We start from the raw sequence: 17,269 nt of genomic DNA, 5'->3' as shown, positions 1-17,269 counted from the left end.
TGACTATACTTCCCAGAAAACAGAAAGGAGGCAGGTTAGATGGGTACCGGGTTCACTGTAATTTTATTTGGGGAGTGATGGGGATAGAATGGAGGATTTGTTCTGTTGCTTAAAAAAAAACTTTGAAAATCTTTGTGGCAATTCAAGGGACTACATGCCACCATGTAGTGAGTGAAGAAAATGGGCTTGCTAATGACGAAAGCAATCATGGGATGCTGGGAAAAGGAGAAACAGATGAACAAAGCTAGTGCAACAGGTAGCGTGTGGAAATCCCAATTGGAGGGAATGAGAACTGAGAACAGGTGATAGCATTTGTCAGTTGGACGATGGAGGACCCCCTTTGGGAAGGATGCTTCTGCAGGTGTTCCATAGCTCTGCAACAAGTTCTGTACTCACCTGTACTTGTATTGGAGACAGTCTGGAGAGGTTCTGTACACAGAGACAGCCTGCTGGTCGTTGAGTGTACTGAAAGTTCTGGAGCTCACTGAACACTGCCTAGCACACTGTGGGTCTCCACCCTGCGGGAGGCCTGTGCCAGTGCTGTGACTTCATCCTGAACCTGTAGGAGGCTAACTGCTTCTGTCCTGAATGTGGTTTGCTTGCCCTGGAAATCCTTCTTCGGGTCTTTTTCCTCCCTGCCCTCTTCAGTGGATGCAGAGACACAGAGCCTTTGCTGATGCCACTGCTTGATTGAGAAGTGTATAGACTGATTTTATACTGTTTGTGTGTGGGTCTCACATCACCTTGTCTCTCACCTCACCTTGTCTCTCACCTTTGTTGGTAACGGTGGTTTGTCACTGGTCTTTATAATGGTGTCCGTACGGGTGGCCAAACTTTGGTAGTCATATAAACTAATGTGCATCCTAACTCTGGTGAGACTGCACATTAAAGCAAGGCTTAAGTTGAGCAGTTTTAAGTCAAGCTGTCATTAGTTGAATTATTCTGGCGGAGAGGCCCCTTTGTACCAGTCTCCTTCACTACAGAGCAAAAACAGCTCGGCTCTCTTGGGAATCCTGATGAGCATTTGAAGCACATGGTTATACCATTTAGCTCATGTAGCTGGAATGGATTCCAAGTAGATGGTGTTGGACTGTTCTTGGAGCAGATTGAGCCTCGTATTTATATAAACTTGTGCTGGACTCCCATTGATAATTGTCAATGGCTTGAACTTCATCATTGGGAACCTCAAACATATTTCCCCCAGACATACTTGTAAATGTCTATATTACAAGGAATGCTCACGAAATTTTAATTTTTTCATTTAGCATCACCCTGTCTGTGAGGCCATGGCATGTTTTGGTCTCCAGTCATGACTGGAAGAGGCATGGGGCTCATGTGCTAGTTGAGGTTACAGTCAGTGAGAAAGCAGCCGACTATAGGTATGTCTTGCCAATGCGTTTCAGCCCCCGGCAAGTTTGCTATGGATTCAGTGTGACCAAAGAAATGACAGTAGAACGTTTCTTTGGGGTGAGAGGGTTTATTATCCAGCTTGTTCTCCCTGCAGTTGGTCTCTGCCTCCGCCCAGAGCACTGGGCCGAGCTCTATATAGCGCAATCATAGCTTATTGCCCAAAGGTGTGGAAGCGGCAGCCCAGCAACAGGCCAGTTACATCGTCAGGGGGTTTAAGTTCAGTGAGAATCCTGGCCGTGGGAACCCCAACTTCCACACAAGTGTAATGTAACAAGGTAATATAGGCAAAGCCCTGTTGGGGGAGCACCGAGGAGGGACAGCCGAAGGCTTTCCAGTGGAAGGGAATCTAAATCGAGGTCTGAAGGACGATTGGTAGTTCAGTAAGATGGAGGAGATGGCGGGAGAGTTGTGGACAGAGGGGGCATCACGTGCAATGACTTGGAGGGAGAAGGTGGTGACTGCTCAGCTGCCCCAGAGTCCTGTGCTTGGCTGGGGTCTGCCTTCCTGGGGCCCCGAGCCTCCGGCTTGTCTGGTTGCACGTGTGCTGGAGCCCAGCTGAAGCAGGTTTGGGTGTTCCCACCTTCCTACCCTGGTCCAGGCCACACTGCGCCAGGGAAGATCCCACAGATCCTATCTGACTGCCCAGGAGACAACCTGAGCTCTGGTGGAGATCAATGTAGACCATAATTTTTAAATGAAAACAAGTATTAGCAAACAGGAAGAGGAAATGCAGCTTATCAAAGATTCAAGCTGAACAAGTCAAATCTCCCACAGCAGAGCAATTAAATGGAATTCTTATGATTCTTAAAATTAATTTTTTTTCAGATAATTTAGAACTTAGAGGTCACCAGAGTAGTACAAAGAACTCTTCATCCCCTTCACAGATTGCTGAGGTGCTTCTGTGCTGGCCTCGTTGGGGTGTGCACTTGCAGACACTTCCCATGCCTCCTCGCTCCAGTGTGTTCTTCTCTGAAATACGAATAATTCCCAGCATAGTCAGCCTGCAGCCCTCGAAGTCGAGATACTAACACTGGAGCAGCAGTTCCAGCCAGTCCATGAGCTCATTCTGATTTTGCTTATGGTCCCAGGAATAGCCTTTTCCTTTCTGCTTTAAGTTCCCATCAGGAATATGTGCCGTGTGCCATTGTCCTGTCTTTTCAGCCTCCTTCACTTAAGGCTTTCTCTTTCATGTCCATAAAAGTTTAAAGCTACAGCCTTGTATCCTCTGGGGAACATCTGGCCAGGTCTGGAGACATTTTTGGTGGTTACACTGTATCAGGGGTCACCAAGACCACACCCAGGCTCAGGGGTGGACCTGCTAGGAGGACTCAGGCCCGCAGATTGTCCTGCTCACCGAGAGAGCTTGTTGCAATGAGAGGATACAACGCACAGTCAGTGGAGGAGAAAGGTGCTGGGGTGGAGTCCTTGGGGAACCAGGTGTGTGACTGGACTCACTGAAAACCTCCAGCTATCTGGGGACACTTAGTGTGAAGTGGTGTCCACCAGGGACACTTAACAGAGATGGGGTCCAAAGATTCTCCTGGGGGCTGGTCACCTGAGTACCCCCTGCCTAGCCTGTCCTCAAATCCTAGACTCCAAGATGGAAAGCATGTTTCAGATAAACTACAGTGCCCAGTTTAGGCACAGGGAGCCACTGTTAACAGTTGGGGGCATGGTGGGAACCCTCTAGAAATCCAAGTTCCCACATGCCAGTCAAGGGCCCCCTTGCAAACAGGCCTTAGGAGAAACGTTATGGACTAGGGTGCTGCAGGAAACCGAGAGACCTTCTCACGTAGTCTATGTGCTTTTTCCTGGGTAATGCTGTCTTGTGATTTTAAGTTCTTTTTTTTTAAATGGGAGTAATACATGAACATAGCTTAGAGAGAGAGCTGGATGTACAGAATTTAAGACAGCTAGCAGCCCCCAGCCCCACCTACCTCCCCTTCCTAAGAGATCACATTTGTTTGCACCGTGTTTCATACTGAACTTTAATTTTATTAAATAGCAAACTTGTATTGCCACTTCTCGTTTTTCAGTTTTAGGCGTATTGTTTGATTTCTGCGCTATACCCCACTCCGTTGAACACCCTTCCTGTGCCCCCCCAGTCCTCTCAGTGTGCTTACGACTTCAGCTAGGTCACTGTTCGGAGTTGACATTCTTAAGAGATATGTTATTCAGAGCTAAACTCTGCAGTAATGGTGTCTCATCATTTGGTTCCTGTTTGTGAGTTACTTTTCCTTTGCTGTGTGTTTTCTTGTTTCTCCTGATTACTGATTCTCCTTAATTCAATAATACTTACCTTGAAAATATTAAGGCATGCTTACTATATGCCCAAGACTGGGTTAACCGTATGGCTTAATCATACTTATGGATTAAGTATGGCTCATCCTACTTAATTCTGAGAGAAGCCAGGATGTCCCTTACTTAGCCTCCTTACCTGTCAAGTCGGAGTGGGACTGACGAGGGCTGAGGTTAAGAACCCTCACCATGGCCGTTCAGCCAGAAAGTAACACAACAAGAATTTGAACCCAGCTGTGTGAGCCTCTGGAGGCTGAGGCCCCTGGAATGTCTCTGGCATTGTACTTAACGTTACAGAATGGCATCTGGACACAAGGTGGGGAAGATGAGATCACAGAGCATTAGAGAGTGGAAAAAAGGAGGAAGAACTGCTTTTGTTTAAAAAATAATCATAATTTAAATGCATGACAAAAACCTCCTGTATTCACTTGCACTTTCCTGCTGAGTAGGTAGATCCGTCCTCTCCATGCTTTCATTGCACCGGCTCTCCTGTTTCTTTAGGGAACAAGTCCCTCCTGAGCCTTCACACCTGCTCTCTCCCAGCCCACAGCTGCCTTCCTGGCCTGGCTTTACCTCAGGCTGGTGTCCCTCCTAGTCCCTGCGCGGTTTGCTCAGAATTTTGGTGGTGTGTGTTCGCCTCTTCCAGTACCTTCCTGAGCAGGTGTGTCTGGACAGTAAGTGCATGGAGACTTTGCAGAGTTGAAGATCTTTCTTTACCATCACGATTGATTGATAGCTCATACAGAATTTTACCTTGGCATTTATTTCCCTTCAAAATTTAAAGGCTTGCTTCCTACCTCTCTCAATTTCGAGGTCTCTAGATGGTTGTTGAAGTCTAAAACCATTCTAATTCTGGAGTCTTTGTATGTGACTTGTGTCTTCTTATTTTTTTCTCAGGATTCTTAGAGGATCTTTGCTTTATCTGTTGTTCTGATGAGCTCTGCTGATGTTTCATGGTTTGGATGCTGTTTGTATCCATGTGCTGGGCCCTTTCAGTTTGAAAACTTCTGGCTTCGGTTCTGGGATTTCTTTTTTGACTCTTACTGTTTCTTTGATTTTCTCCCCATCTCTTCTATTACTCTCTGGAACGCTTACTGTTGGGCATATAGGTTCTTACTCTGTGTTTATTTTTCTTTATCCATTCCTATGCCTGTGTTTTGCTTTACTTTGAGAGACTTTTTTCCAGCTTCATCATCAAATCTTTTTGTTATTTTGCTTTCTATTTTTAATTTAGTTACAACAGTTTTATTGAGATGTAATTCACATACCATAAAATTAATCCTTTTATTGTGTACAGTTCAGTGAGTTTTGGTATGTTCACAGTTAATGCACCCCATCACCATTTACTAATTATAAACATGTTCAGACCCACCCCTCAGTCCCCACCAGGAAACCCCTTCAGCATTAGCTGTCATCCTGTTCCCATCCATGTCCCCCAACCCTGGTCCCTGGCAACTACTAATCTACTTTTTGTCTCTGGATTCGCCTCTTTTGGACAACTCATATGAATGAAATCATAGAGCATGCAGCCTTTTGTGACTGGCCTCTTTCACTTGACGTGATGTTTTCAAAGTTTGTCCATGTTGTAGAATGTGTCATTCATTCCGTTTTGTTGCCAAATAATTACATTGTGTCGCTGTAGGACATTTTGTTTATTTGTCCGTTGATGGACATTTAGTTGTTTCCATTTCCTGACTAGTGTGAATAAGGTTGCTATAAATAAAAAGTGAACACCTTCTGCATGGACATATGTTTCCAGTTCTCTTGGGTATATACCTAGGAGTGAAGTTGCAGGATCATGTGGTAATTCTGTTTAACATTTTAAGGAACTGCCAGGCCATTTTCCACAGCAACTATACCCTTTCATATTCCACCAACAGTGTGAAGGTTCCAATTTCTCTACATCCTTATCAGCACTTGTTATTGTCTGTCATTTTTGATTTTAGCTAACCTAGTGGGTGTTTATGCTTTTCATTTTTAGGAGCTTTTTAAAAACTTTCTAAGAGTTCTGAATATTCCTTTCAAACAAAGCTGCTTATTTCATGAATATAACCATTTATCTGATATCATATTAACATTTTTGAAGTTTTCTTTTCAGTTTTTGTTTATTCCAGGTTGCTCTGCTTGTTTTATTTTGGTCTCTCATGTTGCAGGTTTCTCTCTGATGTTTGGAAGTCCTTGCTCGTTTGTCCATATAAGAGCTGTGGCTAATATGCTGGCTGGAAGTGCTGAGTGTGTAGGGCTTTTGGCCCCTGAGCTTCACTGCAGTGGATCTGCGTGGACCATTTATTGATTGAAGGAGATAGAGTGTCAGTACCTTGAGATCTTTCTCCAGGCCAATTAGGTGTCCCAGAGAAAGTGTTCCCGTGTCCTGCCTGGAGGGCAAAAGGATTGACCGCACTGTTGGGGAGCTTAGTGGGGAGAGCTTAGTGGGGAGAGCAGGCGACCAGTGTCAGAGCCGTGGGCCTGGGTGTACCTGGGCCCCCTGCTTTTGGTGCAGTCCACCTGTCTCAGGTGTTCGTGTCCCAGCCAGAGACCTTTCCATAAAGCAGACCCTGTGCTGTCAGGGGGAGGAGTGATTCCTGGAGGCATGGCCAAGAGGGGGCAGTGTGAGCCTTGAGGGTCTATCAGAACCCTTGAGGGTTCTCATTTCATTGCTGGCCGCCGTTCTCCTGTCTCTGGGGAACCGGGTGTGACCTATTCCAAGTTGTTGAAGTTTTGCAGTGTCAGTTGAGTTGGTTCCACCTGCCCCCATGCGTCCCCTGTCCCCACTTTCTTGAGTCTGCTAAATGAGTGTTTGCATATCTGCTTTCCAGTATCTGTTTATCTTTATCCTCTTATCCATGTGGGTTTTACCTCAGAAGAAAAAAAACCCAGTTTTAGCTGGTTTTTTAGAGAGGGAGTAAAAGCAGGTGCATTTTTATCCTGTGTACCTGGTAGTCTATTGCTGTGTAGAATTTATTTTGTATATAATGAAATATTTTTTTTCAGTGTGGAAAGCCAAATAACACTAATGCTATTGAATAGTCCAGTCATTGCCCTTTTGACTTAACAATGTTTGGAGTCTCTGCTATATACAGAATATATTCCAGAGTAGTTAAAGATATAAATGCCAAAAAGAAGGGAATTAAAGTACTAGAATAACACATAGAAAAAGTTCAGTTTGCTTATGTGGTTATGTTTTAATGATCAATTGACAAACATAGGTATTTGTAACATTTGACAAGTTGTTAGTATCCTTTAAATGTTGCAGCTCATAAGAAAAGTACAACCACACCAGGAAACAGAAGCTACTAAGGGACTATTAATAAAAGAAGGACAATGAATGTCCAGAAGAGACTGGAAGAGTTCTCAATCTCATAAAGAAGTACAGATGAAAGACTGGGCTCTAAGATTGTCAGGCTTCACAGCTGTCACTGATGTGGACTTTATCCTAAAGAGAAATAGAAGTAGCTCACACAGCGATGGGCAAGGACATGCACTGCATGCTTAGTGCAGACTGCAAGGGGCCAGTGACCTTTGGGGGAAAATTGGTGAATTGATCACACCCAGACATACTTTACATGTGCACCAGCAATCCTGAAAGGAGACACTCAGGACTTGAGAGTGAGTTCTAACAGGTGGTGGGATTATAAAAGAATATATAGTTTTTGCTTTACATATTTTAATCTGTAGGGTTTTTTATTTCCATTTTAAATCTATTACATGTATGACTCTGAAGAAGATGCACAATAAAGGGAAATATTTCAGTAATTATCAAAATTATTTGGACTATCTAGAAAAAGATACATTTTAGGATAAAGTAGATTTACATATTTCTGTTTATGTAATAGAATAAATGTGTTTATAATTCTGTTACAGAAAAACTAATTTATATAAAAAAATCAGTCACTGACTAGCTTTTTTTCTTTCAGAATTTAAATGAATATGTTGAAGCATTAATTACCTTGAAGCAAAAAATTATTAATACAGAGTGAGTATGTTTCATATGTTTGTCTGCACTTGGTGAGCCTGACAAGCTGGAGCAGGTGGTGGTGGACCCCCGGTTGGCTTTCTCATGTGGGGCCTGCATAGTGTTGGTTATAATGAAACTCACTGAGAGTTCTGTCTCCAGCGCAAACCTTCTGTTCCTGTTTCATAGACCTTTAGCAGGTCTGTGGATGAGGAAGTGCTTTTTCTAAAGTGGACATTTTTTTAAGGCTGTTGATCATCTCAAAGCCTTCTTAGCTATCAGTGCAGTGATTTTAAAGAATTTAAGGTAATATGTAACTGTAATATATAACTGTATATGTAATTAAATTTGTTGCAGGAAACCTAGGAAGAAAGGTGCCTTGCATATTTTGAAACATTTTAACATAGTGTATTTTCTAGATTAAAAAAAGTAACATAATTCTTTTCTTTGTTGCAGTAATTTGTTAACAGAGTATCAGAAGAAATGTGATGATATCCTTTCACTGGCTTTTTTCTTTTTAATTTTTAAGTTTGCTTATTTTATCATTGCTTCAATGTGAGAATTTGCATGCCTACCTTTTAGAAGGCAATATTGCAGACTCAGGGTAGGGAGTGCTTCTGGGAGCATCGAAAACAGCTGCTCATTGCTGTTAGTTCATGCTTAGTAATCAAGGTCTCAGTTTAGAATTTCTTTTGTTTTGGCCATTGATTGTGATTTTCTGAGGGGCACATAGGCTTTTCAGTGAGTGCATCTGTTTCATTTGTCCTAGGGCTCAGGAGTAATGTGAAGCTGAGTGTGATACTTGCAGAATATTTTGGGATTTCTGCAAGAAGTATACCATAGGAATATCCGGAATGTTGAAAAATTGACTTTTGTTCATTAGTTTTAATGATTTGCAGAAAATGTATATATATAGCCAAAGCCATAGTGTAATTTTGTATTCATGAGACAGTTATTGGGCTTATAATCACCGTTTGTTTATAACTATTTTAGAACATCTGTAGTACAGCTGGCCTCCAGTTAAATATTTTCTTGGCAGGGTGAAAATAGTATGTATAATTTGATTTTTCCACATCTTGTGGTTGTAACACCTTGAATTAAATCTCTCCCATAAAAATTAAGTTTCTCCCATAAAAATAAACATGTCTGTGTTTTTAGGGATTTACCGAAGTGCAGATTCTGCTTCAGTTTTGGGGCAGAATCTGCTATTCAACTTGGGCAGTAACCTGAGGCTTGCCTCAGTGTTACTTCTGACATCCCTGAATTTACACAGGATCACCGATTGTTTGTTTTGGCACCATTATATTTAATTGGTTTGATTATAGTAATAAAATCAAAGAATAATATTTAGATTTATTTTTAGTATCTAAATTTTTACGTGACAAATACAGGTCATTGAAACTCGTATGTTGTTGAAGTTGTTAGTTTGCCTAACTATAAACGTATATTCTAAGAGTAATGTCTTTGATTATGAAAACTGGCGCAGTTATTATAGTACCTTTAATTGGCTAAATAAGGAAATAGGCAATTAATTCCAGTATTAGGAGAGTATGTGTTCTCCATTATATTGATTTTGGAATAAATGGCATAGACTTTTTGAGGTAATTACGTATGTAATCCAGCAGGGAAATTAGTGATGATTTACTTTTCTAAAATTGGCTGCAAGTTTTTTAAAGTCAAAATTATTAGAATAATTAGTTAAAAATTGATAAAACTTTTTGAATATTCTTGAATACCCATTCTGTGATGTGGTGATCTGCTTCAGCCTCAGCTACAGGTAAATAATCAAATTAATTTTAAACACATTTGGCATTTGCTCAAAGTATGAATTTGTTGTGCCTCACGTATGCGGTAGTTTGCCCTGCCAGCCGAGGTGCCAGATACTCAGGCTTTGTTGTATAAGTCGACTGTTTACTTTTTTGTGTATTTCTGACCATTCTCTTATTTGTTAGCTCCTCTTTCTACAGGGCAGAGAGTATATTTTATTTCACCACTTGTTTTTTTGAGCTTTTCTTCCTCGGAAAGACTACAGTAATCTATGATGAGTAAAATATACTCCTTAATATTAAGAAGCTTATAAACCATTGCTACATGGTGATATGTTGATATGTAAGAATTTACAGGAGATGAAACTTAAAGGAATTATTTTTACTATCTTAGAATATATAGCTGGCAGCATGGGATGGGAAATGAAGTATCAGATTGTATAAATTGTAGAAGTGAGAGATTATAGATTTTGTGTTTAACCTGTGTTTCTTTTATTCTCAAATGTTAATGTGGCTTTAGTTAGTACATAACTCTTGTTGCTGGAATTATGCTGCTCTGGACTATTTGAGAAATGAGGGGTAGGTTGTTTGGGGAATCTGATAATATGGGATTCAAGGTATTGCCCATTAACTGCATTTTTTTTGTCTTTATTCTTGGAATTTAATATTAATCATGTCTAATCAACATTTAATTTAGAGAAATATTTTGATTTTTGGTGTGTGTTATGGCAAATAGAAATAACTCTGTAAAAGGTCTATCACTGTGTTATAGATGGAATTTGGGATAATGTTTTCTAGGAATTGAGATTTTTGCCTCTGTACATTGAACACAGGTGATTACAGATGGTTTTAAAGTGAGTTTTATCTTCAGACAAGTGTCAGTAGGTACTGTTCTTACAGTTTTCTTTAACAAGATTTACAGCTGCAGTTTGCAAGAAGGTAAGCTACCTTGTTCTTATAGTTGATTTGGGGTAGACATTTATCAGCTTAGATTTTTAAGTGGATTTGAAGTGACACATAGGATTGACCCATTATACAGAATGTTGCGGTGATGTTCATAATGGAAGAAGATTCACATTTTCCTTACTAATGTCCAAATAAATTTCTTGCTAAGGTCTTAAACTGTGGCCTGGTATTGGACTTTCCAGTAACTTTTACTGACTGTGTTGCTGTTGAGATGAAACTTATTACTATGAAATATTGTGTACTTGAATCAGACTGTGGTTATTTATCTTTTGCATTTTAAATAGTTTAAAATAGATGTACTCAAAAACTTAGCAGTGTTTCATACTCATTACCTTTATTACCTCGAAAGCAAAACATGGTTATAAACTGAATCACAAAATTTCCTATCCCTTAATTGGAATAAATGCAGATGAGATCAAGGTTGGATGGACCAAATTACTTGGTAGATCTTCATTTAATGTCCTCCCCAGCAGAGTGAAAAGTCAGTGTGCTCACTTCTCAAGTGGCTATTTGATATACTTGTATTAGAAATAGACTGCAATACCAAAGAAATGAAAAGCAATGTGAAGATCATGTTGGTGTAAATAAAGGGACTGCATTTAAAAAGAGAGTTTCTTTTACTCCATTTTGTTTTAAGTTAGGAATAAAATTGAAAATAACCAGTAGATATAGTTAATAACTACTGTGGATACTTTTTTAATCATGTTAATGTGTTACCCATTTTTAGAGAGAATAGTACTCTGCATCACCAGGTGGAACAGATGCTTCAAAAAATTTCTCCTCTTCAGAAATGTCAGGAAGAACTGGGGTCTTTAAAGGCAGAACTAGAAGAGAAAAAGGTACCCAAAGTAGTTTTCTGACAGAGGTCTGTCATCTTCAAAAAATCAGGATCTGCTTATTCACTATAATGGGTTAAGACAGCATTTTATGTCTTAATAAAGGAGTAAGTGCTAGTCGAGACTCTTGTAAGTGTATTACTGTAATTTAGGGAATATTGAACTTGTTGACTAATGGCTTGGACCTTTCAGTAGTCGTGGCCTCTGTGATGCTGCATTCGTTGCTTATCCTTTTTGAGAGGCTTAGAGGAGGCACCTTTGGCTCTGTGTGTCTGCATTGATGCCTTCTCACATTTTTCTTGCTCCATAACATGCAGAAATTCAAACTTAAATGTTCTCCATTTCAAAATCAAGTTGCAGTTAATGAGTTTATTTAAAATGCTGTAAACTTGCTTTTCTATATGAATTGGTTTACTCTTTATAGGAGTTTCAGAATTCATGTCTTTTTCAAGTAAAATAAACCTGTAGCCAATAAAGTTAGTTGGTTTGTATGAGACAAGTTGCAGCCAAGCCAGAGGGATTCTTGGCTTCTTAGACTGTATGCCCTTAAGTTTGCTATATGATAGTATTTGCCTCTCAGTTTTCAAATTGTGCCATTTTAGTAATGCGATGCCTGTCTGAGGTCTTGCATGCTTTAACAGTGATTGATTTTCCTACTTCTGTAGAAAGTCGTCTATATTTATGCAGTGAAAGATAGAAACAACCACGACACTGAATTTTGCCTGCTTCTGATGATGTGAGAATCTCATCATCCACATGTTGGAGGAAACATGAACACGGAAGTCTGACCCGAGTGATGAACTCTAATTAGTCGTTCATTCATTGTGACTTTGAAATAAGTCAGCTGGTGGATCATCAGATCCCTTAATTATAAAAAAAGGATCATTAAATCCATTTATCAGAGCTGTATTGATTCAGAAACTGCCATATCCACATTACAGTGTGATACAAGACCCAGAAACAGTTTCTTAGAAAGTTTCATAGTGGCCATGAGGATGTACATGGTGATTGGTGGGAACATGTTCCTGGTTGTCATTAAGTATCATAACTTCTTTTATGTATTTCTCATAGTTTATATATATATAAAACTATAAAATTTCTTGAAGTTTGGTGAATTTTAAGTGGTTGAGACCAAAATATTAGCTGTTCAGTATTATAAAGATTTGGAGTTGCCTGAAAATGAATATAAAGTTTTACAGCTTTGATTAGACTATTAATCATATTACATCTGTTAAGGATCTAGTTATATCCATTAAATTGTTCATGAATTATACTTTGGTTTCCTGCCTGATACATCTATCTATCCATATGGTTAATTTCATACTGCTACATGGATAATTAGCTTATCAAGGTCAAAATAAATGATCACTAATGGCCAGTGACTTTCAACTCAGCAGTATATCTTTTTCTTTATTTTAGAGCTCTTTAAAGTTGTATCAGGATACTCATCAAGAATATGCTCGTGTAAAAGAAGAATGCTTGAAAACTGATGCTCAGTAAGTGGTGTGAAACTACTGTGGAAATAGGGTTTTTGTCTTTGAAAATGCCTAATCCTAAAATAAGTAGAGTCCCTCTTTTTCTGTCTTTGGGTTTGTCAGCTGTAATTAACTGTGTTGAGCATAGTTAGTCTCTCAACCTTGGTTTTTACATCTATAAAATGGAAATTATACATACTGTGAAGGATTATAAGGAGGATTAAATAAGCCACCCCATGTCAGAAAGGCTGCTCTAAGAAAGAACTCCATGGAAGTTTTTGTGTCTGTGTATGTACATGCATGCATGTGTCTGAAGACATGAAAAAGGAAAGCTCCTTGCTTTGTAGCAGTACTTCAGCAGATAGCATGTGGAGTGGGTGTCTTTTTTACCCTTAATGAAAAGGGTTGTTCAGAAGCATCCAGTTGATTATTTTGAGGTTTAATACTGTGTTCACATTATTCCTACAAAACTTGTAAGCTACACATACAGTAGGTTAATGTAAATGTGATATAGCGGTAACTCAGAGACTTTCACAGTTACCTCCCCTCTCTGGCTTAGAAATCCATTTCAAAACTAGAGCAGCTCTCCAGCCACCACCGCCTCCCGTAGAGCTGTGGTGTGAGCGCAGCCACCTTACATATTCCTAAAAGTGTCATTGGCAAATGAGACACTGGACTGACTCTAGGAGACCGTCTGGACCTGTCAACTTGGCTCATAGGTGAGACTACTGCAGTTCAGAGAAAGTCCTAGGCATGGCATGGCAGAAGAATACAGATCTCCTCAGTCCGGTTCAGAAGTATTACACAGGAAATGGCGTACACTTTTTTTTTTAAGGTTTGCTCCCCCTTCAGGTAGTAGCTGGTCACTGCAGTGGTTGATGTGCGATGCTCCTTGTGCCTGACATTTTCTTTGGTACATAAATCTCAGTAAATTAAAAAAAAATTATGTACCAAGAACTGTTATATATATTTTATATGTATGTATATGTGAAATTTTTTTTTAGCTGTTTTAACTTACGCAATTGTATTACTAGGAAGAAGAAACTAGAAGCTAAGGTGAAGAAGCTGGAAGGTAATTGGCACTGTTGCTGTCTAACTCATGAGGGTCCCTGGTCTTTGTACAAATCATTGGTGACTATCCAAGGTTGCAGTACTTGATCCTATAGCTGAGCCTTGGTTTTTGATGGTACATCCTTGGATAACTGCATTAAGATACCATTAGGAAGAAGTTTGAATACTGTACTCTCCTTAGTTGCTGGATTGTAATGTGGATGTGGAATGTAGCAAATCCTTGAAATGTTGTTGCAACCAAATTAATAGCAGCTTATACTTACGCTATAAAACAGCAATTAATAAAAGCATTTAATTTTGAAAGTGGACTCATGGGGCTTTCTCATTTTCTCCTAATGAAATAAGCTGTTAGTAGAAAAGGTTACTTACTAACTTTAGTATCGAGAAACTTGATGTTTTGATAGTCATGACACACCCATGGAGAGATTTCCATCAGACCCCCTACACTGGGGATTGTCACTTTGTCTCTGGTCCTCCCCACACTCCACTGTTTGGTTATGGGCTCTGGTTACACCAAGAGTGTAACTAAACTGTTACAATCTGCCTAGTCCTCACATGGCTGCTAGTAACTGTTTCTGAAATGGAACTCAAGAGCTTCTCTTCTGCTTTTCCCCTTCACTGGGTGGTTGGGACATGGAAATTACATCAAGTGGAGGTGAGCAGGGCTCTGCCAGCCCTGGCCCTAGGGCTTTCTGGCCCCTGTGTGCCAGGTGGGCGTAGCAAGCCACTTGCGTGCTGGGCTCACCAAGCCTGCTCTTAGCTGCTGCCTCGTCCTGATGGTGCTCTGCTTCAGAGAACGGCGGATTTTTCATTTACAGTATGAAGTGGCAATTTAAATTTAGTCAGATTAGGCATATAGAATATGGTAGTTGCTGAAAATATTTCAAGTCATTAATTTACTTAGATTGAGCGCAGCTTTTTAAACTTAAACTCTATAAATATTTTGGTAACAGTTTTTCCTGTTTGGTAGTTGCACACTGACAGTGTGCCAGTAAGTACATCACTGTTCTAAGTCTTGCCCTCTTGCTTGTGTGCAAAGATGTCTGTTTTAAAGATGTGTTTTTCAAGAGATCTGAAATGCCTGTGAGGCTATGTGCAGTGTTAGAGTAGAATTCCTTTGAAGCACAAATGTAACCTTTATTTTCCATGTGACAAATATATTTTTCCCTAGTAAGTGACATGGCATAATAATCAGTTAAAGAAATCTCATGCATGTTAGAGGAGTCAGGAAAGGGCGGTTACTTTGGTGTTCCATGGGATTTTACTTTTCTTAGCAAGCATGTGTGAGCATATTCAGGTAATGGTTGGCACTGCTCAGTTGCTAAAGAGCCAGAGGAGAGTTGTGGCTGGACCTTCAAAGCAGATCAGTAATGAAGGTGTAAGCAAGTAGGGCCATTAGCTTGTTGACGCAATTCTAGGAAGAAGTAAGAATCTTGAGAAGATTGTGCCTCCACACAGATAAAGAGAATGGTATTAACTGTACTTTGGGATAAAACCGCAGCTCTCAAGTCTCTGAAACTTGGGTGCTGCTGAATGTTGAAGAACGGGGAGACCACAGCCGCTGCTGCGGGAAAGGTCGCACTCCTTGGATTCTTGCCGGGCTGGAGGGTTTGGGTTGGCTTCGCCAGTTCTGGGGAAGGACTCTTAGAGCCATGTGGGTTTTCTGGCTTGTTTACAGGTGATACTTTAAACAAAAAGTGTTTTTCCCTAACTCTGGTAAAATACTGAAGGAACAGTGACTTTACAAAATTTTACAGTTTTAGGAAATGAGAAAAACTCCTACAGATTAGATTTTGAGTGTTTCATTAATGGTAGTTGTAAAGTTGGTAAATTCTTTTTCTCTCTCTCTTATTTCACTGCATTCTTTAAATAAAGAGGCTGCTGTCAAGCAAACTCAGGACTTCAAACAACTGAGGAATGAAAAGAAAATACTTGAAAAGGAATTTAAGAAGACACAGGTAATAGATACCAGCCAAGTGCACATACGTGTGAAGCACCTAGCGCGCAGGCTCCCCAGTGTCCTCGGTGAATGCCATGTGTCCCAGCCCCGCGGGGCTCAGGAGCCAGGCCACTGGATGAAACAGCGGGGCCCGCCAGGCTGGCCCTTTGCCTGTGGGGCTAGAGTGGCAGCACCCTTACCTGGCACAGACGCTTTGTGGTTTGTTTTCACAGGAAAGGCTTGATGAATTTTCCAAACAGAAAAATGAAAAGGGTGAGTAGTCAGCCAATGCTTATTTAAAAATTCTGTTTTGACTTGCAGTACTCTTTTTTTAACTGTTTTTTCCCCCACATTCTAGAGTTGAGACATATTGGAACACAAATTTCAAGTGATTCTTATGGAAGCATAGATAAAAGTGAGTATGTCATAAATGTCGTTTTAACTTCTATGCATTACTTTTAGTGGTTTGGAAGGTTGCTTGTTGCTCTTCCCTGTATTTATGAAAATTACAGGACTTAAGCGATGTTTCATGTTAGAAGAAGCCATATCTTATTTCATAATTTTCATTCTATCCATGTGTATTATCACCTCGCTGTCTGATAAAATAACACAGTGAGTCAGAGGCTCAAAAGCGTATTGTTTGGGGGAGGAATGCTAGTTAGATAATTTCCACACTTTTCAGTGAGTAAATATAGTTTTCTCCTTAGGTTATAATTTGTCAAGTTAACTTAGTAAATTCCTTTTTTTTTTTTTTTGAGAAGGCATTTCATATTTATTGAGCAAATGGTTGTTAACAACAATAAAATTCTGTATAGGGGAGTCAGTGCTCAATGTACAATCATTAATCCACCCCAAGCCTAATTCTTGTCAGTCTCCAATCTTCTGAGGCATAACGAACAAGTTCTTACATGGTGAACGAATTCTTACATAGTGAATAAGTTCTTACATGGTGAACAGTACAAGGGCAGTCATCACAGAAACTTTCGGTTTTGATCACACATTATGAATTATAAACAATCAGGTCAAATATGAATCTTTGTTTGATTTTTATACTTGATTTATATGTAGATCCCACATTTCTCCCTTTATTATTATTATTATTATTATTTTTAATAAAATGCTGAAGTGGTAGGTAGATGCAAGATAAAGGTAGAAAACATAGTTTAGTGTTGTAAGAGAGCAAGTGTAGATGATCAGGTGTGTGCCTGTAGACTATGTGTTAATCCAAGCTAGACAAGGGCAATAAAACATCCACGAATGCAGAAGATTTCTCTCAAAACAGGGGGGCAAGGTTCTAGGCCTCACCTCTGTTGATCCCCGATTTATCACTTGATGGCCCTCCTGTGACTGTGCCTGTCTTAGGTTGTTCCTCCCTTGAGGAATCTTACCCGTCTCTGGCTAACCAGTCATCTTCCCGGGCCATACAGGGAAATGTGAAGTTGGTAAGTGAGAGAGAAGCCATATTCTTTGAAAAGGTTAGCTTTTTACTTCTTTGAAGATTTATGCCCTGTGGCTTATATGCCCAGCACTTGTCTCGAGGTATCTTTACCACCTGG

At 40.0% G+C, this 17,269-nt stretch overlaps 1 protein-coding gene across 4 annotated transcripts in view; it reads left to right on the top strand.

Moving 5' to 3' along the window:
• The window catches only part of ICE1 (interactor of little elongation complex ELL subunit 1), a 59,345-nt gene that overhangs the window by 3,567 nt on the left and 38,509 nt on the right, over positions 1–17,269 (top strand). For 2 of the 4 annotated variants that reach the window (XR_005060587.2, XM_073238090.1), the window contains exons 1-7: positions 8,219–10,365; positions 11,120–11,231; positions 12,648–12,724; positions 13,738–13,775; positions 15,650–15,732; positions 15,947–15,986; positions 16,072–16,128. Coding sequence is in view for 2 of the 4 variants with exons in the window: in XM_073238090.1 (XP_073094191.1) it covers positions 11,154–11,231; positions 12,648–12,724; positions 13,738–13,775; positions 15,650–15,732; positions 15,947–15,986; positions 16,072–16,128 (373 nt within the window). In the remaining 2 variants the exon portion in view is untranslated. Of the gene's footprint in view, positions 1–7,622; positions 7,682–8,116; positions 8,152–8,218; positions 10,366–11,119; positions 11,232–12,647; positions 12,725–13,737; positions 13,776–15,649; positions 15,733–15,946; positions 15,987–16,071; positions 16,129–17,269 lie in introns of those variants that run through there. The other 2 variants (XM_037015410.2, XM_017646677.3) reach the window with 2 other exon arrangements.

Source organism: Manis javanica, chromosome 1, assembly GCF_040802235.1.
Source record: "Manis javanica isolate MJ-LG chromosome 1, MJ_LKY, whole genome shotgun sequence".
Taxonomy (NCBI): Eukaryota; Metazoa; Chordata; class Mammalia; order Pholidota; family Manidae; genus Manis; species Manis javanica.
This window is presented reverse-complemented; position numbering and strand designations above follow the sequence as displayed.